Here is a 27,926-nt window from a genome sequence, read left to right as displayed (position 1 = left end):
ATTCATGTGCAAATGTTTTGGTGCTTACCATGAAAAAAATTATCCACTGATCCCATCTGAAACAAACATCCCCAACTGTGCTGGAACTTCTCTGCCAACCCTCCTCCCCTGCCCCCAGTTTCCATCACTCTGCATAATTCTAAACTTTTAAGTCATATTTTGGAAAACAGGAGCCTAGACATGTAGGTAGAGATAATACTTTATCAGAAAAACAGTGATATTCAAAAACATAATGCACAGGAAAAACAACATTCAAAAATATATATGCTCTGTATACAGGAGATGGGGGTAACTATAACATCAGTTATACAATACTCAAGGTAAGTAAGCTCTTGCACATCAAAGAACGGGAAAAATTGGTTCCTTAGGGACCAGAAAGTCTTCCTTACAGTAATAATGTTCTCTTAAGGAATTGTAAACTCAATTACAGTTACTTTTGAATTTTAAAGCCCAAAAGAAATTGAATAGTTTTATAACTTTAAGTCCAGCTTAGTTATTGTCTCTGTTGAATTTGGGTTAGCTCCTTAATAGTTTATTTTTCAGTAGATCACTGAGTTATAAACACTGTTCCCCACGTGACCTGCTTCCCCACATGATATGACAGTGACAAGAACAAATTCTTCAACAAAGTACCTATTCATTTAATAAAAGATATTGTGATTCCTAACAAACTTTTCCTTGTCTATATCCTTAAACAACCACTGGTTCATCAGTGTTGCAATAAGTTTCTAGAATTGACATTATTTTTTTTCACCTATTTAATTAAGAGCTCTAATGGATTTCTCAAAAGAAGAAAATGGTACTGTTGTCCTGGTAAAAATTATGAACAAAGGCTTTACTGGAAGAATAATAAGCAATGCTGTTAATACAGCTCTAGGCTTTTATTATAATTGGGTACTTTATTGGCAATGTTATTCTTGGATTCCATGATGACAAGGATAGGTCCTTTTGAATGATTAAAATGTTGTGATTTAGGATTTTTGCCTATATCTTAACTAAGAGGACTAATATGAGTTAAAACCACACAAAAAATATTTTTGATTTTGTGGTTATTTGAGTTAGAGGTTTTTTGTTTGCTTTTTTCAAAGAAAAAAGTATAACAATGCTCATTACTGCCCTGTTTCAGAAAGTCATGTAAGCTAGCTAATGAAAACCTAAGCTTGTTGCTCAATAATTAATGTCATTCATTGTTTCAATGAGGTATTCTAGTATGCTAGATATGTATCAATTGAACAGTTTTTGATAGTAGGACTTTTATTGACAGTTAGCTACACTTCATATAATTCTTCCCAATTACACAATTTGTTTCAAAGGCCTTACTCTAACCACTAATACATTAAAAAGAAACAGAATTGTGTTTTTTTAACCCCCCCCTCCATTTCAAGTAACAAATTTTGAAGGTATTGCAATGAATTTAAATATCTTTGTATGTAAATAAAATAAAAAGTGAATGGGTCCATCAGATTTTTATTCTCATCAGGAACTTAATAAACTGCCTTAAGGAAAACAGAGAAAAAAGCTTAGATAAAAGAAAAGCATACAAATGGAAATAAATAATGCAGAAAGTTGAACTAATTGAATATTAAATTCTCTCTTTTGGTTTCATTATAATTTTTAAAGGAAAAATTTAATTTACTTATTTTTTATTTATATTAATCCTTTTTTTTATTTTACTGTTTTATTTTACTGTTATCAATCAGCTAATTTTGATTTTTTTTCTATTTCAGATTTTTTTAGGATTTTGGGTCTAGATCAGACGTAGTTTTTAATTCATGCCTTAGTTCCTTCTGAACTCTGAGAGAATAGAGAGCCCTAGCAGAAGGCAAGAGTCCAAAAGTAACTGAGTCAATTTCCCAGAGAATTTGTGCAAGTTCTGCCCCCAGAGGTTTTAAAAGACTCACAGGGATAAAGTCCTGAGCAACCTTGCCTGATCTCAGAGCTGACCCTTCTTTAAACTTGAGACCTCCAAAGATCTCTTTCAACCTGAATTATCCTACAAAAGAAATTTGAAAAAATCAAAAGTATCACTTGATTCAGCCAGCTCCAGTTCATGACTAAATCTTTGTGTCAACAAAACCACATAAATTTGAAAAAAAAAACAACTTCTGTTGTGGTCAAAAAAGCAGTTTGATATTATTCCACTAATAACTGTGGCACAGGAAATCCACATCAGTTAAGTATCCCACATTTCATTTTATTCCCTTACAGGTTATCCTGGTTTTTAACCATATCCTCGAGACAGAAACATCATTATGGATCTTATTTCTGAAAAGTTTCTCAGAGAGTATTCCAAAAGTTTCCTTTTGCATCAGGTTAATTTTCTCATTAACAGTATTGTGACTCATATTGAGAAGATACATTAAAAAAAAAAAAAGAAAAAGAAATGTGGCTGGCAGGCCAAGGGAGGGAATCCTCCCCCCACACCTGGAGCACTGTGTCCTGTTCTGGGGCCACCAACAGAAGAAGAAAATGGACTTGCTGAAGTGGGTCCAGAGTAGGGCCACGAAGATGATCAGAGGGCTGGAGCACCTCTCCCATGAAGACAGGCTGAGAGAGTTGGGGTTGTTCACTCTGGAGAAGAGAAGGCTCTGGGGAGACCTTAGAGCCTTATGGAAGCCCTTCCAGTACCTAAAGGGGGATTATAAGAAAGACGGGGACAGGCTTTATACCAGGGCCAGTTGTGATAGGATAAGGGGTAATGGTTTTAAACTGAGTGTAGATTGAAATTGGACATAAGAATCTTTTTAAAATGAGAGTGGTGAGGTTCTGGAACAAGTTGCCCAGAGGAGCTGTGGATGCCCCATCCCTGGAAGCATTCAAGGCCAGGTTGGAGGGGTCTTTGAGAAACCTGGTCTAGTGGAAGATGTCCCTGTCCATGGCAGGGGGGTTGGAACAAGACAATCTTTGAAGACCACTTCCAACCCAACCCATTCTATTATTCTAATTAGGACTAACATTTTTACTTCAATCAAAGTGCTGTGCCTATGTATTGAACATGTAAGTAGTACCATATAGCATTTTTTGGTCTGAAATACTAGAAGCTGCACAGGTGTCCACCAAAATCCACCTCACATTTTCTCCATGTCTGCCTGGAATGGTAAATTCCAGGTAATGGAATTTGTTTCCATATTTGTTTATGTTTCATATACACAGGCAACTTCAATTATCATACTTAGATTACATTATTATGCTCCTGTAAGTCAGAGATTTGTTCAGCAAGTATTGCAATTTTACCCCCAAACAGAAAAAAAAATATACAGCACTGTATTACTTACATCAAAACTAACTAACTACTATAAAAAAACCAAATCTAAATCCAAAACCAACCCACAAACACACAATAAAGCCCAGCAAGAAAGATATAGGTCTTTGGGGGTGGGGGGGAAACGCAAGAAGTTTACCTTTGCTTTGATTGAAGTAAATGTAAACAGAAATTACTCTCACATGCAACTGATTATTGAGAATTCCTTACAGCAGTGAAGTACTGTGAACAAAGCATACACAACATATTATTCTTCTCTCTAGAGTGTGATGGAACTTGATGCCTGACTTTTCCCATAAGTGAGATTCGAGATGTAAAAGCATTCATATTAAGTTTGGCATAGAAATTAAGATCAGACAAATGGGAAAGAAAATAAAGAGCTATTTTCAGTGAACATATTAATGAAATCAACCTAATAACACATAATTTAAATTCAACTGGTTTTAATAACTGCAGGTAGAAAAAGAAAGTTACTGAGAAGTTTTCAGAGTATAACAAATCAGCTTTGTTGTAAGTAAATAATTAGAGAACCAGATACTTCTAAACTTACACAGAAGCATAGAATCATTAAAGTTGGAAAATACCTCCAATAACACCGAGTCCAACCTTTGAGTGAACACCATTGCACTAAGTGCCATGTCTAGTCATTTCTTGAACATTTCTAATGATAGTGACTCCACCACTTCCCCGGGCAGCCCATTCCAACTCTCAACCACTCCTTCGATGAAGAAATTCCTCCTGATTTCACCCCGAACCTCCCTTGGTGCAACTTAAGGCCATTTCCTCTTGTCCTGTTGCTAGTTGAGAGAGACTAATTCCCACCTTGCTACAACCTCCTTTCAGGTAGTTGTAGAGAGTGATGAGGTCTCCCCTGAGCCTCCTTTTCTCCAGGCTAAACACCCCCAGCTTCCTCAGCTGCTCCTCACCAGACTTGTGCTCCAGACCCTTCCTCAGCTTCGCTGCCCTTCTCTGGACATACTCCAGCACCTCAGTGTCTTTCTTGTAGTGAGAGGCCCAGAACTGAACACAGAACTCAAGGTGTGGCCTCACTAGCACTGAGTACAGGGGGACAATCACTTCCCTGGTCGTGCTGGCCACACTATTGCTGATAAAGGCCAGGATGCCATTGGCCTTCTTGGTCACCTGGACACACACTGGTTCATGTTCAGTCGCATCCCCAAGCCCTTTTCCTCTGAGCAGTTTTCCAGCCACTCTTCCCCCAGCCTATGGCACTGCTTGGGGTTATTGCGACCCAAGTGCAGAACCTGACACTTGGCCTTACTGAACCTCATACAACTGATCTTGGCTCACCAATCCACCCTATCCAGATTCATCTCCTACATGGCAAAATGTGTCACACTTCCAAGAGTTCCTATATATTACTAACATTTGCAACTGCCTCTGTAAGAAAATATAATTCAGAACTTGGACATAAAATCCTCAACAGCACTGTTTTTGGAGAGGACAGCTGTTCCACTGCCTACAGCTCTGTAGGAAATTATGTGTGGCAGACAGAAACCACTGATCACAATTTGACCACAACCATTGATCACAATTGACAATATCTTGAAGTTGATGAATGCATCTTGGCAGAGCAAAACAGCTTTTAAGCCCTTTCTGGAGTTTCTCAGCCCGGAAACATTAAACAATTTGCTGTCCAGCAATGGATAACTACCTTACTCCATTACATCTTTCACCTTGTATATCTATATGGAAGGAAGGAAATGGGGAAAAGGCTCAAAAGTACCATGAAACATGAATTTCTTTCTTATCTAGCTTTTAGTGAAAGATTCAGTCATGGAGGACAACTAATACCAACCAACCAAACAAAAAAAATCAAGCCTCTTCTCTCCCTAAAGTTATTAATTCTGGAGACTTAGCACAAGACTTCAGTATTTTATTTGGATCTCACTGCTTACCAGAAAGAAAAATTTGAGATGTTTCAAAGGTTCAATATGCTTATAGTGAGAAAACAACTTTGCTGAATGGTCTTGTTCAAGCACAGTTGGAAATGAATGACTGATTCCCCCACTGAAAGCATTAGCATTTGTAGGTATGATCCACCACAGATCCTAAGGGCAGCATCAACTATAGATTTGGCACGAACAGCAGCATTTCAAATGTAGCTGCCTTCAATACCAAACACACTCAAAACATGCTGTCTTAGTACACGTATGAGACTAGTATCAACTACTTTGAAATGCAGGTTTATTACACGTGCATTTCTTAGCAGTGACAAACTGAAACAAAGTCATTAATAAATAAAGCAGTCCACCTAGTCAACTATGCATAAAATTTCATTTATTTTCAGTTTGCCCTGAATTACAGATTACATGACACTAGTCAGATGTTAATGACAGCTGCTTTTTCATGGAGTCTTGTTGTGAAGGAAAGATAACAGTTTCTCTAGGCATTGTAAAAGTGTAATCACACTGGAATTCAGTCACTGCATTACATCCTAAAAATGATGCTCTAATTTTTTTTTTCTTGTGTGCGTGTGGGCAATGACCTTTCATTTTGATGTACTGTTCAGCAAAATCTTACAGTGGTAAGTTTTTAGGTTGTTAAATAACTCTCTGTTCAAACTATTTTTTTTGTTACTACATTTCATTATCTTTATGCCATTGAACAGATTTCTGACAATTTAACTAGGAATTACAAGAAAAAAACTTCAGATAACAGTAATGGTGACTATTTCAAGGGAATTAATAAAATTTATTAATTCATTAATATGTTTGTCATAAATTTGTATTCTTTGAAAATCTGAGAAAAGGAAATAATAGGTGTTTTCCTTATCTCGAATCTTATATATTAATTACATTCAAGTGGGGTTTATGATATGTATTTCAAATAGATATAGAAAACTTATTTCAATTAAAAAATATAAGCCATCCTATTCTATCATTCCTAACCACCAGAAGCAATTTGTTTCTCCTCTCCTTGACATGACATCTACTTTTCACAATAAAAATGCATTTTCTGATAAGCACAGTTTGCCATGTTTTCTTTTCAGACTTTATGTCATTTTAAGCTTCCTGCTTCATCCATTAATAGTCCATTTTGCTAAAACTTCAAAACAAGTAGTACACTGAAAAAATGAAAGCACGTATATTTTTAAATTTATACCAGCTAGCATTTCTGCTGAATAATTGTTTCAAACAATGTTTCTTACCCAACAAGAATGTTCTGCTACTGACCCTTGTTCAATTCCCTAGAAAAATACAAAGTTTAAAATCTAATTTTGTCTCTCCAATAATGAAAATATAAATTACATTTAAAATGTTGCTAATAGCAAAAGTAAACATACATTACAAAAACGTGATTTTGTTGCAGAGTGTGTAAAGTAGCCTAGCAGAGTCAGCAGAATGAAAACAGGGCACTCACTGGCCTCCCTCCTGGCCTGCCCCTTGTGAAACCATGAGATATGAATTAGTCATTTCTAGAAAAGGCAGCTTGACTCCTTGACATACTTGGCTCAACCTGTTTGGTTGGAAAGGGCTCAGAGGTTGACACTATTGCTCCGTGTTTTCCCTCCTCTTTTGCTGTGCTGCACCCTGGCATTCACCTATGTAAAAGCTTAACAGCATCTCTATAGGCTTCATGATCCCTAGGATGGAATTGAGCTTTCCCTCATACCACAGATATCTAGGAATAAATAGAGAGACTTTACACTGTTTCTTGTCTGTCTCTCTATTTTGCCTTCAGGATTCACTCTGGGTTGTACAACCAATGACATTCGCAGAAAATTCGAAATTTGAGACAAGTCTACCTTGTATTTTTTTAAAAACAGTATTAACAACAGCTTTACTGCTGGTTGTGCTCTTTTGATCTGGATAACCCATGTACATTGCTGGTTTTCTTGAAAGTTGTAGGCTTTATGGCCTGCTCTTTAATTTTTAATTAAAAGTCACTGTCTTTGTTTTACTTACCATGAAAAACCTCAATAAAAAAAAAATCATAGTGAATTATATAGAAGTACATGAAGGTAGAACGCCTAGTATTATTCAATTACTTTTCCTATAAGAAAAATACTATGTTCCTTGATAAGGATTTTAAATATGGTTAAAAGTAAGGCAGCAATGGTAAAATACACTCTACATATGGTCATTTTTTCATGCAGCATCCTTTATTATCTCATGTTTCAGTGGACTTTCAATATAATTGTAATTTCCAAGAAATAATTAATCTTAGTGCAAAAGAAACTGAACCTTCTGAACAGGCATGAAGCAATTTTAACTACCATTGCTTGCAGATAGATCAAATTTTAGAACCTGACATGACAATAGCTCCAGGTGTTTCCTTGGCATGTTGCAATTCAACATTAGAGCAACCCATGATAAGAGATATGTTTAGGGAAATTCTTACCTGAAAAAATCGAGGGTCTGCAGCATGTACACATAGCCTCTTGAAGGTTTGCCTAAATTCCTTAAGAAGCATTTTTTAAAGAACAGTCCTGAAGTCACTTAATTCAACTGCACATAATCCTGAGCAACCTCCTGTAGCTGACATTGCTTGAACCAGCCATGTTGTACTAGATGATCTTAAAAGCTCCCTTCCGACCTAAATGGCTCCGTAATCAAAACTGGAATTATCAACTGGAAGTATTTTAGTTGGAATTAAAATTTATTTAAAAGAATAAAAATTGCTCCTTTTTTGTCAAGGATGAAAAAGTCTAATTTGTGGAAGTGGGCTACTCCAAATGAATTTTCAGATTGCTTCAACACAATTGTCTGCTTTGCATCTGTGCTCCCGACAGTTTCCTGAAATGAGTTATGCGTTCGGAGTAAGGTGATGAAATTACAGGAGCACTCATCTCTCAACTAACATAATTGTGTTGTAATTTGCCATTACAGCAGTCTGATAATTCTCCTTTTAACTGAAAGAAAAAAAAAAATCAAACCCAAAAGTATGAAAAAATGATAAAAATATATATCTTAAATCAGCTTGTGCATTCTGCTTTTAAAGTAAAGACCTTAACAGCAAAGACAAGACAAAGACATTCTGAGCAAGAATGGGTGAAGATTTCAGTATTGCAATCTAAAGGATGACCTCTTCTTTTCATGCTAAGTTGCTTCCCATATATCTGTGTATGCAGCACTGATAGTACTTTCTCTCTCCAACCTCCAGGAAGAGCAAGTCAGTATGTATTTTAATCTAGGACAGATTTTGTCAATTTTAATTTCCTTTAAGTGTAGCAACAAAACATATTCTAAGGGGCAGAACTTGTTATCATGGCTCTTATTTCTATATTTTAATAATGTTTCACAACTGAATACACTTAAATAAAAAAGATAAATACATCAGATGGCCATTACTTGTCCTTGAGGGTTTTTTGCCTCCTTATTCTACACAGTCATTATTCTACATAAAATTGACAGTATAATATTCGAATAAATAAATCTTCTGCAGCAGTGATTCCTGATCAAAGGTCCCTTTTCTTTTACATCTTCTAGGCCATTTGCCAACAGATGCCAATCAGTGAAACAACCACTAACAATTCCCCAGAGAAAAATAAGGACTCTGGAAGCAGAGAGTCATCCTAAACAGTTACTAAAATTCAGTGACTGAACTATGTAAGAATATCTGTTACTGTCCTTTTGGCTTCAGATTTTGTATTGTCTCCTTTACTATCATTAGTAATTTCTTAATACTGTACACTATAAAACATTAACCCTTTCCTACCACACAGAAAATCCTTCCACATACTGTGGTATTATTCACCATCTCCCAGGACTCTGAAAAGTATCAGTATGGATCCTAGCAACAACAAAAGGTCATACAACTATTTTTAAAATGCCAGCCTTCCTGTTCATAAATGCTCACAAGACAACTAATAGTTACTGCTTTCATAGTGGCTCCAAAATAAGTAATGTGTCACAAAGGATTTATGCTCTGATGCCGTCATTCCTTATTGCCCAAAAACTCCAGTAGAAAGGAATTGTACTTCTCTCTTTTTTTATAATATAGTCCCCACCCCCCCCATAGTACACAAGCCTCATATTTGCTGTTCATCTGACACATTGAACAGTATCCTTAGCTTATAAAAACAGAATAGAGACCATTGGAGGCAAGCCATCATCATGGCCAAGCACTGTTTAAGATCACTAACAAAACTTACTCAAGGTTTTTCAAATGAAAACTGTACGTTGAACATTACTCCACAGCAATGCAACACAAACAATACTCTGTAGCTAAATAAACATGAAGCATTGTAAAAGATTATTTTTTTTTTAAAAAATGATGCTTCTCATATACAGGTGGCATAAACAAACAAACAAATCCAGGTTCAAAACCATATCGTAAAGGAACCCTCTAATTTCCTGAATATGCAAATATTTACTAAATAAGTACTTTCTTACTCCTACTTTCTTCCAGCATGCTTTGATTCACAAGCAACAAATCATGCCTTTTCACCTAACAATAATCAGGTAGGTTTTTACCTTCATAAATTAAGAAAGAAGTTGAGAATCATACCAAAAGCGGTGTAAATGACTTTGTCAGAATTGGCTGCAGGACAGCCAATTCTGATGTCTATATAAAGTGCTAAAGGACACTAATTGCTCTTCTAACATCCTGGTGCCATGTAGTAATAGCAAGACATAAAAGTTTTCTGTGGGTTATATTAATTCCAGGAGGCCTCACAATTCTCTGCAATAGACAGCAAAAGTTCAGGACAGAGAGAGAAAGTGCTGAAGAAGGACACAGAGCACTTACACAGCCTTTGCTTCTCTAGATCATCTAGACCTCCATCCCAGCAGGCATAAGCAATCATTCATCTCAGTTGACTCCATTACTATATATTCAAGGGTATTGCTTTTGAAGATTTTCTATCTTTAAAAGAAACATGCAAGTAAGAAAGCAATAACACCCCTTTCCCACTGACACACAACTATACAAGGTGTATACCCTGTGGAGTAATTAGTCAAAATCCAAGAAGGTGGATACACTAAGTGAATTCATTTTTCAACTATGAAGAAGTTTTAACATTAAAAATAAAACATTGATTTCTACTACATATTAAAATGGAGAGGAATAACCACATTAAATCAAAATAAAACAGGGGCAAAAAGTAAACTAAAACATCTTTTATTCTTAGGATAAAAAGCAGAGGAATATTAGTGCTAATAAAATCAATATGAAATGAATTAATAGATCACAATATAAGAAAGTTGCCTGAAATTAACAAGGATTTTTGTTTATCTCCATTGTGTTTTTAACTGTAAGGTTCACCCTTATCTTTTTCTCTCTTCTCCCTCAAAAAGAAAAATGTTTCAGAGTTTTCCCCACACAGTCCCACAGCTAAAACCATAAACTAGGTTGCATATTTATATGCCAATTCAAAATGAGTTTTTTGAAGCAATCCTCATAAGAGGGAAGGTTCACTTCTTAATCAGGTCATGATGCAAAAATATTCCTGTCCCCCAATGAAATAAGAAAGGCATACACACCTTTGCTGAAGACTGACATTCACTATACTTTTTCTTCTTCTTACCAAACACAGAAACAGAAAAAGGTTTCATAGTAATAATAGTAGTCTTGATCTAGTTTAAAAGTCATTGCTCATGGAAGTTAATTTTGCACATCAAATAGACATAGATAGACTCTAAATATTATTTCACGTTCTGCATAACCTCCCAACAAGCCACAAGCCTCATCAATTAATAATGGAAAACCAACATTCTGTAACAGAGTGAAAACAACAGCTAGGAGCCATTAATATCAATTGACACAAACTCCTATGGTTTAGAGGAAGCATATCCTTTCGTTGCTGTAATTACTCCAAGCTCAGTGTATTGGAGTACTGTATATGTGAGTGTTCTGCTTATAAATTGTATAAGAAAAAGAACAACAGATATATAAAATTAAATTTTGAACCTTCTTATCCAGCGTGTATCAGATCCAATATGTCATTAATCAACTAATTACCTTTTGACAAGGATCCAAAAGGAAAATACTTAGGCAATCAAAACACAGGCAGAATAAAAACCAGAATGGCACTACTGAAAGAAGGACAGTATTATTTATGTAGCGCTACACACTTAGGACAACAACCCTCACCTGGAAGGGTTATAAAAATAAGTAAAAATTACAAATACTCAAACACTGGATACCAGACCTCTAAACCTCAGCACTTAATTATGTGCATTTTCTCAAAGTATTTTTGCCCTGCAGGCTGTATTCTATATATACACATATTTTTTTTCTGTAAAATAGTGGTAATCCAATTATTAGGTACAAATGAAAAAACTAAATTAAAAAATTCTTCCTACATGCAAAGAGTTCTCATACTGTCTTGACTTCTGTAGATCTATTCCTTACTTATACCACAAATGAAGAATTTTCATTCCCTGGATTTTTTTTAACTAAATTATTGAGTTCTCATGACAACATTTATCATGAGGTGTTAAACCTCAGCTTTGTTGATGTTAAGGCTCACATTGCACAGATCACATGTTCCTTTTCTAGTTAAAAGAAACATTGTCAAAAAACAGAAACTGTCTCATTCGTGCAGAGAAATCACTTACACATATGTCATTATTCTCTAAAATATACTTATTCTTTCATGAGAAATAGTTCATAAAAATTCATGAGGGCTATAATTTAGAAAAATATCTGCTTATAGTTCTTAAAGAGTATTGACTTCGTCAAACAGATAAACTACTTGAAATTTTAGTATATATTTCCAGTCTGTTACTCAGAATTCCACTGGTTTTAGAACAATAAAAAAAAATCTTGAAGTATTTTTACTTCATTTACTACATTTTAGTTCATTTACTACACTTACTACATTGCTCCTACAAAAAATATACTAAAAGTCAGAAATAGCATTGCAGTGTCAAAGCTCTTTACTATCTTTTTTCATAATGTTGATCTTCCATACAAGTACAACAAAAAGAATCAGCCATATTGACTAATAATAGCTAAGGTACAAAAATACTAGACGTTAAAAAAAGAAGTAGTCTTCTCCCACATCACAAAAATAGCCTTTAATCTCATCATAATTATGTGAAGGATCTCATACATATCCCAATAATCCATCATTGTAAAGACTCTCCTTCAATAAGATTATTCCAGCAGAGAATAAATCTGATCTAGAAAAGAAAATTTCCATTCACCATAGCAGAACTGCACACAGAATATTAATTAATTAATTAACTCATAATGCAAAATAATCTGTAGAAAAGCAGAGAACTGCAGGTAGTAACAACCGCTCTCCCCTCTTTTGATACAAGTCAACACCAGATTATTAGGCAATCTTAGTGTAAAAAAAACAAATACACTAATACTGTCTGAATATACTGATCAGCTCATTATTTTATGTAATGAAATTTCTTCAGATATTTTTTCCCACATTTTCCCTTTTAACAGATTTTGGTCTAACAAAAACAAACAAAAACCCCAAATAAACAAAAAACCCCAATCAAACAAAAAAAGTCCCCAAACCAAAATCCCAAACTTTTCTTTCTTTTGTCTATTCAGCATCCTTGGAAAAAACCACCAGATGGCAATGCAGTGTTCAAGTATTTCATTTAACATACATATTATAAGGAAAAAAGTCTGTATGCATCAGCATGAAGCTCTCTTTCCTAACCTACTTCCTCTTTGATGAATATTAAATAATTCATAAGCAAAAACTCTATTCACCGCAAGTAAGTGATCAAATACCATTCAACCTGTAAAGAACAGACTCTTAGAAACCCAGCTTTCTAAGGATGTAAAATCATATGGATAAAAAAAAAATAAAAATCAACAATTTAGTTCAAACTATGAAAATGGATAATTTCAGGAAAAACCACTGAAAGGAAAACATTTAGAAGTCTTTATTAACATAGAGTTCTCAAAATATTATCAGGGGCTGCACTGGGCAGCAAATTGCACAAAAAGTATATCTTTTTAGGCATATCATAAATTTATATGTAGTTTAGCTTCATGCTAAAAAACAGGCATTATTTCCTGCATTTTTGAGGTTTAAGTCAATTCTTGTAAAACTACATGCTGAACGGATCAAAATACATAGGCTTTAAGTATTTATTCTTCCTTTGCATCAAGCAGGACGCAGTGATCAAACTGAGGAATTATTTCATAAAGGAAGACGCTTTAAGATATTTCAAGAAGCTTAGAAGCAGTACAGGAGTCAACTTCCCATTTAGAAGATCATATCTGAGATTTATTACATGCCAAATGAAAGTTATCTTTGCAGTTACTATTACAGGCTCTGAAGCCTCTCCAGAAGGTCATTGAGACTTCACTGAGTACCTTAAACACCCAATTAATAAACTTTACATCCACTATGAAGTCAGTGGTTCTAACTGCAAAGTTTAAGGCAAAGAATCCTTTCTTGCTTGAGAAGGTATTAAAATTTGTAGGTGTCATGTATTCAACTATAATTGACAGGAAAATTTTAGGTGTGCTTCAGTCTATTTTAGAGTTTTCATACACGGATTAGGAAGAAGTTTCTTGCATCATCTGTATTTAGTAATGGAATTATTACTACAACTGCTAATCCATCCATTCTTATGTAATACAGTTATTACATGTTCTAAATGTAAAATAAGTTAAAGATGCAAAATATGTTAAAGAGTAACTTGAAACTGTTAAGACCCTATCTAAAATATTAACTGGAAAAAAAATTTATTTTCTGTCAGAAACACAATCATACCTATGAGGTAAGTGTTAAACAGGTATGTCACACAGCTGTGAGCAAGCTAATTTAAAGCATGTTTTCTGGCTAGTATAATAAATATTTGATTAATACCGCTCTCTTTATTCCCTATATTATTATATTTAACTGATTAATTGCACAAAGAGGTAGAAAGATTCAAGGACTGCCTTTAAGTAATTTAATTTAAGTGCTCTGCATAATGACAGCTCTCAATATTATAGACCTAATCCAAATGCAGCACAACCTAAGATTTCTTCTATTGTGAAGTTTAACCTTCTTTTCAAACAAAAGAATACTATACTGATCCTAATTGTTTACACATATAGCTAATTATTTGATTGGTCTGAAAGCCAATAAACAGTCAGAATTACTATCCATTTTTAGAAATAAATCCAGAATTTGAGCCCACAAATTATTCCACATTTTTGACTTGCTGTGAATCCTCAGTGACTTTCTGAAGGTAAGTTGGCATGTTCTTGACAGATCAGAGAAGTAGTTGGAAATGTATTTCTACCAGATGGAAAAAGTCATGCTTTTATTAATCACTATCTTTTTTGCACAGCTGATAGAAAACTTACAAAAGAAGAGAGCTGAAGTACTCTTGCAGAAAAAATCCAATTGACAGTATTGAAAAGTCATATTTTCAAACACAGATATCTTCATAATATTTAATACAGAAAAAATATATATAAAATATACAAATACATATTAAATTTATATCAGTTTATATAGAATATGTAATACATATGAACATAAATAAATACATGAAATATATAAAGAACACAAGATCGTGATTTCAGGTTTGGTACTTAGAAATAAGCTCAACAAAAGTGAATTAGAAGGAATAGTTCACAATTAAGATAAATATTTAGTATATTATTGCAATAGCTTCTTTACCTACAATACAGTCCTGTAATTCATAACAGAGAAGGAAATACAGAAAAATAATATATCTCTAAAAGATGGATACTCCATATATATAATACTCCATATTTACAATTATAACATAAGGATAATTTTTTTTTCTATTCATTTTGTTTTCACGATAACATTTCAAGGACAAAGTGAACTCACTGACTAAAGAGATGCAAAGCATGTCTTCGCCACCCTCTGCCTCTGATTAGCACGTTCACATAAAACTAAAGTTCTTTCCAAGTTGATTTTTCTTTCCTACTTCCATTTGTAAGTTGCATTAGCTTTAGGAAACCATTTCTATTTTCACAATACAGATAAGTCAGTCTTATTTTGTTAAAGCTTTCATTAAAGTAAATAAGGTTTTCTTTGTAGAAACACTTCAGGGTTGCAAGAATAGCCCTGCTGAGCATCCAAGGGAGGAAAAAACAAAACCAAACCAAACCGAACCACAACAAAAGCAAACGAAGCACCATCATACACGTTACTACATTCCACCTATGTCTGAGGAAGTTCTTCAAATTTAAAATCACAAAACAACATAATCAAAGGCAGATTTCAGTAAATAAGAGACTTTTGCTTCACACACAGTATAACAAACCACCCCCGATCTCACACGAAAACATCAAGAACCCCATGTTGCAGTGAAGCATGATCCAAAGATTTTCATTATAGCTTTTCCTTTATATTACAACATCAGGTTGAGAAAGTATTCTATATATCTCGAAAAGTTTTGTATGCTCTTTTTTTTGCTGGACAGCAATTATATTATCTTCCTGATCGGAAATTTAATTGCATATTTACACTTTTCCTTGCACTGGTTAATCAGAGGAAGATGATACAGGCAAAAATTATGAAATAAAATACAAAGACAACCCAAGTTCTTATTATCATCACTTTCAAGTAACAAGTATCTGATGACTGGTCATTTTTTTGTTCCTTAAGAATGGATGCCTTTGAAAAATTTAAGATGATCAATAATCTTTGTATTAAATTTGGATTAAGGGGCCTTAAAGCTAACAAGCATTAAATCTTAATCAAACAGAACACTCTACCCAGACACATTCAAAGGATATCCACATTATCTATCTAGGCTTCAACATCCTACTATAAACATGTTAACCCACCACCAGCTCCTTTGCTCTGTACACAAACGGCATATTTCAGTTTTCTTGAGTTTAAATAACCCCAAATATAATTTTATCTCGAGTCTTGATTGAGGAATACCTTAATTTATAGTAGTACTCCTTATTTGCCTTCCCTCAATCTACATTTCCAGGCACAAAGATATTGGAGACATAACTAGTTTCATTATATTGTCACAAATATAATCCATTGAAAATACAAGACATGATTTAAGCTGTTGCCCAAAACGAATAAAGACCTGTGTTCTCCCCAAGCTCCAGCTTACAACTACTACCAACCAAAATACAAAAACAAATCAAAGCCAGACTTCTGGAAGAGCAACAAAAGCTACCTAAAACACCCCAATGCTAAACGGAAAATGACTAGCAACAACAAACCTAATTAATTAATTCCATCAACAAGGGATTAAGACTTTCATTAAGGATTTAGTTTTCTTTAGTGCCATACAGCAAGACATTTTGCAGAAGTAGTATCCTATTTTGTTTTTCGCTATCCAATGAAAAGCCAAAGAGAGGAAAACTAGAATTTTAGGGTGACAGGGAAAAAAATGAACACAAAACTACCCAACTGTCTCAGTACTGCTGTTCTCTTTATTTACATATGAAGATGATTCATCTATAGTAACACTATGAAAGATGTTTGGTAAACACATCACCCTCTACTTGGTTTCTGAAAAACTGCCTCTATTTTCTTCACTGAATTAAACTCTTCAACCATGTTTCAAGTATCCGTTAAAAAAGCCAAATTTTGCTGTTCACTTTTCATGGGTATTAAATTTAATGTGTTTGATCTATTTGTTGTGTTACAAAAATCAGTTGCTTAAATGAAAATCACTTGCTATGATCTTCATTTCCAAAATTACATAGTCAAACAGATAAATCCAGTATCTTAACAACACTGACTGCAACAAAGTCTTTTAAGTCAGATAGTTCTGGGAATAACTTTCCTTCAACAGATGAATGGTTACATTCACTTCATATTACATATCTGATTTTAATATTTTTGGGTTTTTTTTACCAAGTCCACAGGACAGAGTAGTCTAAAAATACATAGAAATATCTTTTTTGCTGCAGAATTTGAAATCCTCCTAACAATGTTCCAAACCACCATAATAATATCCTAGTATATACTTGCAAACATTAAGCACTTCTTTCCAAACCACATTGTAACCACAGAGATAAAGATTTACTTACCTGATCCCCTTTTGGTCACAACCTTCAAGCTCTGAGTTAGAGTAGCATACAAGAGAATCAAGTTGGGAATAGGAGCTTTCATCTTCTGTCTTTCTGTGACTGCTTCCTAGAGTACCAAAAAAAGAAAGAAACACTGATTGTACATTAGTGCTGAAACAACCTTGAACTAAATAATCATAACATTGACCTTGTGGGAAAGCTAAATACAGTTTTTCTGAGCAATTTAATGCACTAAAAATTATCTATTTTTTTCTTTAAAAAATTATATAAACTAAAATCATCATATAATAAACACATGCACACACCACATTTAACCCTGGAGTTTAAGTTACAATTTTGTCTACACATTAAAATTTCATTGTGCCCCTGTTAAAACTTTATAACACATCTCCTGGAACACCTAGTTCTTTCTTTTTATCATGTAATCTATTCTGCCCCCACCAAGAGGAAAAAGAAAATAATGCCCTTCTTCATTAGTTTTGCTCCCATTTATTAATATCACAAATTAAACACAAGATTCACAATGAAATTGAGCACAGATTAAAAACAAATCTTGTCATCTTCTTAGGAACAGAGAAAGGGGAAACATAAAAGTGCACCAGAAGAACCAATAGAGACACTTGTAACTTCCTCTTAGGAGAGCAAGTTCCCATGAGCAAGTTCAAACTAACATATTCACTGCACTAAATCAAAAGTAAATGTTAATTAGAGTGGAAAGAAGTGGAGCATACACTGTGAGTAAGCCTTCACCCCTAAGATGTGAATAAAAGTTTTGCATTTCTATTTTCTTACTCTGAGGATTAAGTGGTATAAGCAGCTGGTGAAAGCAGGGACCAAACATTTTGTTAATTCCCCATATAACTAAGAAGGTGCCATCTACTCACGATGATGATCAGTTTTCTTCTGGAATGGCTGAAAGGACTAACATCTAATATTTCAATGTGTTAAAAAGGGAAAGGGAGGCCAAATCCTCTGTCTAGTCAAGCTAGACAGTAACCTATCTGTGCTATCTATATTCATGACAAGAGCTTATGCAAAAATATTCCTGTCTAATGGGGGATGAAAAAGGGCTGGGATCAATGGCTCTTTAATATTATAAATAAGACCCAGATTAAACCAATGTGGTTTTGATATTGACCTCTGTTAATCACAGCACTGGACAGCAACTGAAAAAAATCTCAGAAGGAACCACATACTACAAGCTTTGATTTCTAAAGAGACAGTGAATCTTTTGCACTTTCATTGATAGTCAGGTTACTGACTACCCAAGACATTTTTTGAAAGCAGTATCTTAAAAAATCTTCATCTTAGAAGAGAACGGGTTAGAAATAAGAAACAGTAGGAGTGTAAAAAAAGCACATTATGGGAAGAATTGCTTAAACAATGATGACTTCATATATAATCCATCTTAAAGCTTAACATTTCAAGACATTTCAGAACTAAGCACAAACCCACTGCATTCATTATTATGACTTTATTAAAGATGAGAGAGTGAGAGAATATATTTTGACAACAGTTTGTGATATCTTATTTTTATAACAATATTTGTACTCACAGAGAAACACAGAAGCATTTGCTCATTCATTGGCTGTGAATAAGCTTCCACATTTTAGCATTACAGGTGAAAGACTGTCATTTGACTCCATTCACATGATATTTCAGAAAATTTAGGCAATAAATTTAGGCAAGAAATTAAATATGAAATATGGGATTGCTAGGAGGTAAATTATGTGTAATGCTAATACTTTTAGTTAAGTTTAAAATTTAACAAAGTACCATGACCACTGGCAGTTATAAATAATATAGATCCTTAGAAATTTAGAAGCTAGAAATAAAGGTTAATTTTCCAGGGACACAGTGAGTAGATACCACAATGTGTTATGCCACATTTTACTGCAGAACTTAGTCAAGCTTTCTGAAATCAAAATCTCATTTCTCAGTCACTGCACTAACTGATGCCGCAGGAAATCCTGAAGCTGATATCTTCAGCCTCCGGGGTACTAGCAAGAGTCAGCTCCTCGCTCTGTGTGAGCCTAATAAATACTGCCCAAAGAACCACAGGAACTTACTATGCAATTACAAATCCACTAAACAGGTTCTGACTGTGAAAGTATATCCAAACACATCCTTTCTGACCATACATCAAAAGACAATATTGCTGATCACTGTGAAATAAATGCAAATATATACATACATTTGCATATATGTGTGTGTGTATGCATGTATGTATGTATTCATTTGTATTTATGGATACTTTTGCAGTGAAACCATGGAGTAGCTATAAAGCTTGATTATACCAAAGCAAGTCCCAGTAAATACAAGAATAAGAAACAGTTCAGTAAACTAAAATTTTCTTTTGGTCTATGCATATATCACTCATTTAAGTTGCAAAATCAATAAGGAGAACCACTAGTTCAATAGTACAGCAGGAATTTCATTTTAATCACGCCACTGTGGCAGCCATTCTCATGCACATTTATTCTCAGAGATTCAGGTCTAACTTAAAGGCATAAGAAAAATTGGCTGCTGCCTACACTGTGGCAAATCCCTCAAAAGTAAAGTCTGCTATTGTCTTTGGAGACACTACAAAAAAATTCCTGCTAAAGGGAAAAAATAAGGGAGGAGTAACTCCCAATAGCTGCCATTGCCTCCTTGCAGCAATGAGCAACACATCAGATCTTACATAGGTTCCCCCCAGAGTCTTCCAACCCTTCTCTTCTGTTTACACTCCCCTTTGTGGAGAAGGAGAAGAAGTTTTTCTAGTCTTTCCTTCATTTTAAAAATCAAATGCTCAAACAAAGAAAATGCAAAGAAGTAAAAATCAGTATACAGGATCTAGTGCCTTAAGGCTTTGGATGGTTGGAAAATCTGCCTCATGTTATTCATATGACTGACTCAAAACAGATACTTAACATCTCATGTGCCTTGTTCTGGGTGGATGCCTCAGAAATTGGCTATTCTAGAAAATGTCACCCTCGTGAAATTGGTTGTGAAAACATAATAAGCAAGTCAGAAGAAAATAAAAAAGGAATATCCCAAGGGGAATCCCACAACAAGTCAACAGAAAATGCCTTCACTGCTGCAATGACTATGCCTGAGGCCTAGACACTGTAACATATTCAGGTAGCTTTTAAACTAAAAAAAAACAAAACAAAAAAAAAATGCATAATTCTGAGAACTCAAGTTCTTAGCACTAACTGGACTGTGATACCTCATGAATTGGAAATAGTTTTCTTTCAGCAATGAATTTTTAAGAGACTATTTCTCTAGTCAATTAGCTGTAATTTAATTTTTTTTAATTTCATTAAGAAATTCTGATTTTAACAAGCAGACCAAGACTGCTGTTTTTTTAAGCATTAGGTAGATAAACATCTTACATACCCACCCACAAAAATTATTTTAATGGTTATTTTTTTTCCTGATTTTCAGTTACTTCCACTAAAAATCTAAGACAATGTATGGTAGTTATAAACTTAATTGCTGGTTTTCAATTTACATCAGTTTTAGCATGTTTTAGATACTCTGGCCATACAACTGCTAAACACTATAAGTGAATAGCAGACTAAGAAAATCTTTAAGAATGAGGGATTTTTGGTTGCTTTTTCTTTATACAATAGCAAGGATTGAAATATTTTTCATCTTTAAGTAGAATTCGCAACTTCAAACTTTCAGTAATGAGTTGTTTGTTTGCATGAACCAAAGCACTGAAAAAAATATTGAATACTTCTGCATAAATATATTTCACACAAATTTTAACTGGGCACGTTATTAATTTTTTTTAAAAGTCTTTTCTGTAGGTGTCGTTTAACACAAAAATGCCATAGCATGGCATCTGTATCGCCATGTATCTAATTTTCAGTTGAGACAGAAGTAGAAATACAGCTGCATCTCAAAACTAACATTCTTTGGGGAAATGCCAAGAATGCTTTTTTTCTTAAATTACCATAAATACTCACTGTGAGGAAAATGCATACATATAGACACATGCTTCCCAAAACAGCTCAGTAGACATAAAATTAACAATAGTAAAGCAGTTCCTCATAAGGCAGGAAAATAAAAAAAAAAATCTGATTTCTTAATTTTACCTATGTTCATTATGAGTCTTTCCCAAAACTTGAATTGAACTTAACTGAAGTAAGAAATTTTCCATGGGCTCAGTCCCTTACAATAACTTTAAGGGATTGATTCTCAGTTGACCTATAAATGCTAGCTGGCTGTCATTAATTTGAAAATAATTTTACTTCTAACTTTGAAGAATATTCTTTTATACATTTTCAAAACTACTGCATTATCTTTCTCCGTCATACATCCTTTAAAGAAAAACAAAAAAAAATTGCAGGATCCTCTGAACTATGGAAGATACTTCATGACTGTTCCGTGGCAATGACGTAAAAGTGCTGCTAAATTTTGACTGAGTAACAAAATTACAAAGAAGCACCACCTGAATACATAAGAAACAAACAAACAAAAATGCCTGTTCAGTAATAGTGCCTTTTTATGTGGCATTTCTTTACAAATACCTGAATAGCATGACATTAGATCCCATAAAGTGTAAAAAATACTGGTATCATATTATTGGTATAATATTTGGTACGTCCAGATCAAAACTCAAGCAGCTTGGAAAGAAACTGCTTTAAATTCCTAAAATGCAAGGAAAAATTAAAATTAGAATCAATGTGATTTCATAAACAAATGTCAATTCATTGTCATGATCTGTCCTAGAACAGTAGAAGAACTCTAGCAATTCTTAAAATGTTAGCTAGAAGAAAATATACCTGTTTCAAATACAAAAGTTTATAAAATAAATCCTTTCCGAAGTCCTAGAAAACAAAAAGATTCAGCAAATCAAATTTTTAAGAATTTATGAGAAACCAGTCATAAGCACCAGAAAGGTGTTTTGCTTTTATTTTTTTTTTTTTTACTACATTTGTTTTTGAAATCACCCTGCTCCTCCATGCTAAGCAGCATTCCTAAGTTCAAGCAAGTTGTGACTCAGGACAAAAAAACACCAGAAAAACAAACACAAAAAGGAGATAATTAAAAAAGCACTAAGTTTTGAAGGATTGGTGACAGTGTTTTAAGCTGTGATAACCAAAAGCCAATATATATAACCTATCTTGCAGAGCACATTGTGAACAGGAATTCAGTAGAGCCTTTGGAGAGGTTTCCAATCAACTGCATTATCACGTTTCCTATTAAACCTGATACTCATTACTACCTTCTTTTAAAGATACTTTTTACTGCTAAGATTTTCATCTCCTTAGGACTCCATCCACCATGCCAGGTATAGTACACATGGTAATCTGTCTGGAGAAATTTAAGATCATTCCATGTGTCTCTCTGTATAAAAATATAATCTACTATTCTCATACGTTTCCATTAAGAAACATGCATGACTTAAAGATATAAAAGAATTAAAAATGATTCTACGGGGAAGAAATCTTCTCTCAGAATTAGTAGAATCCTGATGTTGGGCTGAATATTTATTTTCCTAATCTTGCATAAAACAGTAATGTCAACAAGAGTATTTGAACTGATCATGATGGACTATCAAACATTAGTATTTTGCACACTGATTAGATTGCTTAATGTATTTCTAAATATTTCATTAAGTGACTTTTTTGTGTGGTAGGTAATGGATAAAATTTCTAGATACTGTTTTTTTCTATTATGAGACAAATAAGTTGTAGCAGATTGTAGATACCTGAAATGCAACACATCATATGTTTGAGAATCCTCCATTGAAGAAACAGTTGAACATCTTGTACCTCTGAACCATAGATTGGAAGAGCTGAAAACTATCTGACACACATTCTGGGGAACTGCCAGGGCTGAGAAGAGAAAGTACAGCTTCAGGAGAGATATAATAAAGAGAGATGACAGTCTCTTTCCAACGGTCTCATAGCACCTTGTGGAATCCAGGTCAGCAGGGTGTCCTTGCCAGTCCCAGATAATTCACCAAGCTGGCTCAGTCAGTCAAAAGTGCTGATGTAAATAGGGCAGGAAATAAAATCCTTGGGTAGTGAGCCAGTGAGTTGTTTACTATTAGGGTAAGGGATAAATGGATAGACACGAGCCTCCCTGTTCATTACTAGGAGCCTTTACTGGAGATAAAGAAATACAACAGCCTTAGTTTAAAACAATCTAATATTGTTAGTACAAGTAGATGCCTCCCTCTTAATAGTTTACCACCCCTGATCACAAGGAAATAAGAATCTGAACCTAGGAAAGGTTTTTGCAACAAAAAAAATGTAACCATATTGGGCTAACACACTGGACGGAACCAACACACCTAGTAGAATACACAAGAAACAAGTGCTAACGATGCTGATTAGCCTGATGGATTAGGGGAAAAGTTGAAATCATAATTTCTTTTTCTTTACAGAAAACAAAAAAAAAAATTATAACAACCTGGCAGTAAACTTATAGACAATACTCAAAATGTAGCTCAACAGCAATGTTTACAGAAAGCTAGTGAAAATGGTTGCTGTGCTACTTAGCTTCTAAAGGCAGATACACTAGAAGTGTAGAAAAGAGTAAATAAAACAATTTACCCTTTTCATAGGCTTAAATACATAAAGTCAGATAAAAAGGAAAAATTCAAAGACTATCAATGTGGTTCTGAAGGGCTGCTCTTCCAAAAAAAGTAAAAGGCCTTTCTTTCAAATCTGTGTATGTGTGTGCATGGGTAACCAATACTCAACTTATGGCATGGTTTTGGCATGTGAAATATCTAACCCCAGCTATCTACTCTTGCACTGGTTCCTTGACCACTCTATATCTTTACTTTTTGAGGGTAAGTAACCTTGGTGTAGCAAGACGAAATTCCACCTCTGTCAAAACTGACAAAACAAAGTTTTAATGCTGTAAATATGATTTTGTTGGATAATTCTAATTGTTTGTGTTTTCAGGCAACTAAATGAGCTCCTAAAATATTTACAATAGCAGCAGACTAATAGAAACATAAAATCACAGAGTGGTTTCAGATTGGAAGGGACGTTAAAGTTGACGATATGTCCATGTCGCTGAAAAAGATGTTAAACAGTGCTGAGGACACCACTCGTCACTATCTCCTCTTGGACATTGAGCTGTTCACCACAACTCTTTCAGTGAGACTGTTCAGCTCATTCCTTATCCACTGAGTGCTCCAGCCATCAAATTAACGTCATTTCGGTTTAGAGACAAGGATGTAATGCAAAAATCCAAGTAGAGGACATCAGTTGCTCTTCCCTCATCCACCACCACTGTAATTCTGCCACAGAAGACCACCAAACTTGTCAGGAATGATTTGCCATTCGTGAAGCAACGTTGGCTGTTGCCAATCACCTCCTTATTTTCCATTACCTTCGCATAGCTTCCAGGAGGATCTGCTCCATGATCTTGCTGGGTACCAAGGTAAGACTGACCATCCTGTAGTTTCCTAGGTCTTCCTTATTTCCCTTTTTAAAAATGGAGGCTATATTTCCCCTTTTCCAGTCCGTGCTAAGTGTATTCACTACACATGTATGGAGAATTCAAACTCCTTTTCTACATATGGCAAGTTTTCAAAGACTAGCTATTTCCAGCAAAACCACTGCAAAACAGTTGGAATACTCTATTTTCCTATATGAGCACTTTTCTCTCATTTTTTAATTTCTGAAGAGTAGCAGTTATGTAACGACATAATATGTTTGAAAAAACAAATTGGCAAGAAGTAGCTTAATGTAAAAGAATTAAAATTTTTAGCTGAAGTTAGGATAAAAGCCCTCTTTAAAAAGTTTGGTCTTTATGAAATTTTCTGAATAGATACTTCATAAAATAAGCATGCTCCTCCTCAGTTACTGACAGAAGATTCTAGGTATTTTGACAATCAAAAAGCATACAAGAATGATTTATTTCCAAAATTCTCTATATAGTACCTCCCATCTGATTCACTAATCAGAGAGACATTTTCCCTCAAAATGAAAAAAGACAGAAGGATGTGGAAGATGAAGCTCCACTGTGAATATTCTGACAGATTGTTTACACACAAAATAATAACCCCCTCACTGTCTCTAAGATATCTGTTTATGTAACACTAACATCAATGGTTTTCCACAGTTGACACCTGTAACACAATTTGACTACACAAGGTAATCTTACAGCACAACTTGTTTCTGCTTTAATGCTTACTCTATCCTGGGCTTTTAGATGTTAGGGAACTGATCTGTAATTTACATTACACTTCATACTATATGAGCTCACTTTGCATCTTAGAGTTGTGAAAAGAGAAAAATAAGTGTTTCATTTATCCCCTCTCTCTCAAAGGCTAACTGACAAGCCCTTTACACTTGTTCAAACCAGATTTTGACAACATGCTGTCAGATCCTGAGATCACTGCTGGGCCTGACTGTCCCTGCCCAACCTTCCCTGAGACTTTCCCCCATGGGCCTGGGACACCATTTCAGCTCATTCCAAGGATGTCAGTCCCTGCCTCTGTGACACTGCAGGAGTGCTGGTCTCCAGCTCTGTGTCTGGCCCTGCCTGGATGGTATCAACATTTGAGGAGCCAGTCTTAGCACGGATTCCTCATAATTATGCTGTTTCCCGCTCTCTCTCGTGTCATTTCCTTCTGTTCTTGGCTAAAGACCCTCGCCCTGGCTCACCACTTGTCATGTCAGGGGCTGTTGACAGACCCCATAACCAGTCCCCTGCTCAGAGACTGTGGAACTGCATCCCCTGGGTGAGGGCACAGGCTAAGCCAGTGCCACTCTTGGGGTCAGACAGTCAAAACTCACTGCACCCTGACACCTTGCTCCTTAAAGAGGTCTGAAAGAATAACTATTGATTATGTCTGTCTTAAACCTGTTCATTTCCAATGGGAGAAAATTTCTCACATTTAATACTACAAATGACCCAGTAAGAGTTGCTGCGTCCTCTTGAAAATGCATGGATTGTAAATAGTTTTGTGTTTACAGAAATGATAATAAAAAGCTTTAGAAGTTCACAATTTTATCAATTATCTATGATATAATTATTTAAGATGTCAGTGGACTATAAGAGAGATCACATATAAAAACATTTGAGCAGCAGCAACTCAGTATCTATATGGGATTACACAGGCAAGTTATTGCCTGATGAAGACAAAAGAGTCTGTGTTGTGAATTTGCCGTTTGTACACGAACAAGGACGTGAAGAGAAATATGCACACAAAGGATGTAAACTTTACAATCCTGTGTAGCAAAATTAAAAGCAGAACAACTTCTACAAGGATTATCATCATTAAATTGGTCTGTAAAGGACTCAGGCCTTGATGATATGTAACTATAACAATGGTGGGTATAGCACAGCAGCTCTTTCTGCTCTGTTCTGCACAACATTACTGTGAGCCAGCTTTCCTACAGCACTGACAATCACATCACAGTTTTACAGGTCCTGATCTATTGCTATAAAGAAGACTAGAAGGGTAAAAGGAAGAAAAGATTGTAAATGGTGCTGAAACTTCTCCCATTAAAACTGTAAAGCATTTAGCTGCACTGAACAAGATAACTTTGAAACTGCCCAGCCTTATCATTCAGTTTGGGGCGACAATCATTAATCCTACTTCAGTTTTAGTGTTGATCTTGTTCCTTTGTTTAGCTAGTTTTTGAAAAGCATATCTCCATATCTTTAATTTCTGGTCAAACTGCTTGCTAGTTGCCTGCCCTAGCACCAACCAGTTACCTAATAATCCCAGTGCAGGAGAAACTTTCATTGCTTGAGTAGAAAGTAGCAGATACATGATGCTATTGCTTATTTTCAGCTATAATTTAAATCTGTACTGAGATCCAAGATCAAAAAGCAATGGCCTAATCAAGTACTGTCTTTAAGTGCTGCTGAACAGTATTGCTTATTAATAGAAGCAATTTATGATTTGACACTAAGAGGAAGCAGAAAGTTTCAGAAGAAGCAGAGCTTCCTGTTTACCAATGTGTTATTAATAATGAGTAGCCATGAAATACGTAATATCCAAACTTAATGCTGCAACATCCTGGTGGATAACAACTGCTGTTCCAAAATTAATTTCAGATTATAACATGGAAAATATACATCAAGTAAAGATTTACATATATCCAGGTCACAGGCTGAGTATTAAACTAAGTTGCAGTACATTCAGTATGTTTCTGGCAGTTCTCATAGCTGGGAGTGAGCTATTATAATGATACTTTTCAAAATCTTGATTTGAAAATAACGATCAAAAAAAATCAAAAAAACTTCTAAAAATAACTTCTCTGGAAATTACTAACATTTTGTCCCACCATGACAGGTACTCATCTACCCATTCAATACTGGGATTTCAAATACTGATGTATCAGGATGAGACTGACAATCATTCTGGTCTCACCTGTGGTAGATCAGACTTGGGATTTCAACCCCCTAATTCAAAACCTTTTGTCTTAACATGGATGAAACGTATAACAGAAATAATAGAAGAAAATACTGTAATCCTAGAATTCTTCCTTTCCTATAGAAGTATTAAAACTATTAAGCCAGAACTTGTCTCCTTCTGCTTCTTTTTCCAGGCCTCTGAATTTAGAATACCCAGCTGCACAGCAACTTGTTTTCTCCAGAAATTATTGAGATTGCTGTCATCAAAATAATTGGATGAGGCATTTGGGAAATGTGGGTTCAAGTCCTTCAAATTAAGAAGTCTTACAAAATGATGCTTCCAGTTCCTGGGCATGTGCTGTAACTCCATAACACATACACACATTGTGTGCTTTCAAAGGAGTAGTTTGTGCCAAGTAAAATG

At 34.8% G+C, this 27,926-nt stretch overlaps 1 protein-coding gene across 1 annotated transcript in view; it reads right to left on the bottom strand.

Annotated features, from left to right (window-relative positions):
- Nucleotides 1–27,926, bottom strand: part of IL1RAPL1 (interleukin 1 receptor accessory protein like 1) — a 693,374-nt gene that overhangs the window by 587,158 nt on the left and 78,290 nt on the right. The window contains exon 2 of the mRNA XM_064645616.1: nt 17,177–17,282. Coding sequence (XP_064501686.1) covers nt 17,177–17,258 — 82 coding nt within the window. The 5' untranslated portion in view covers nt 17,259–17,282. The remainder of the gene's footprint in view (nt 1–17,176; nt 17,283–27,926) is intronic.

Source organism: Pseudopipra pipra, chromosome 2 (assembly GCF_036250125.1).
Source record: "Pseudopipra pipra isolate bDixPip1 chromosome 2, bDixPip1.hap1, whole genome shotgun sequence".
NCBI lineage: Eukaryota > Metazoa > Chordata > Aves > Passeriformes > Pipridae > Pseudopipra > Pseudopipra pipra.
This window is presented reverse-complemented; position numbering and strand designations above follow the sequence as displayed.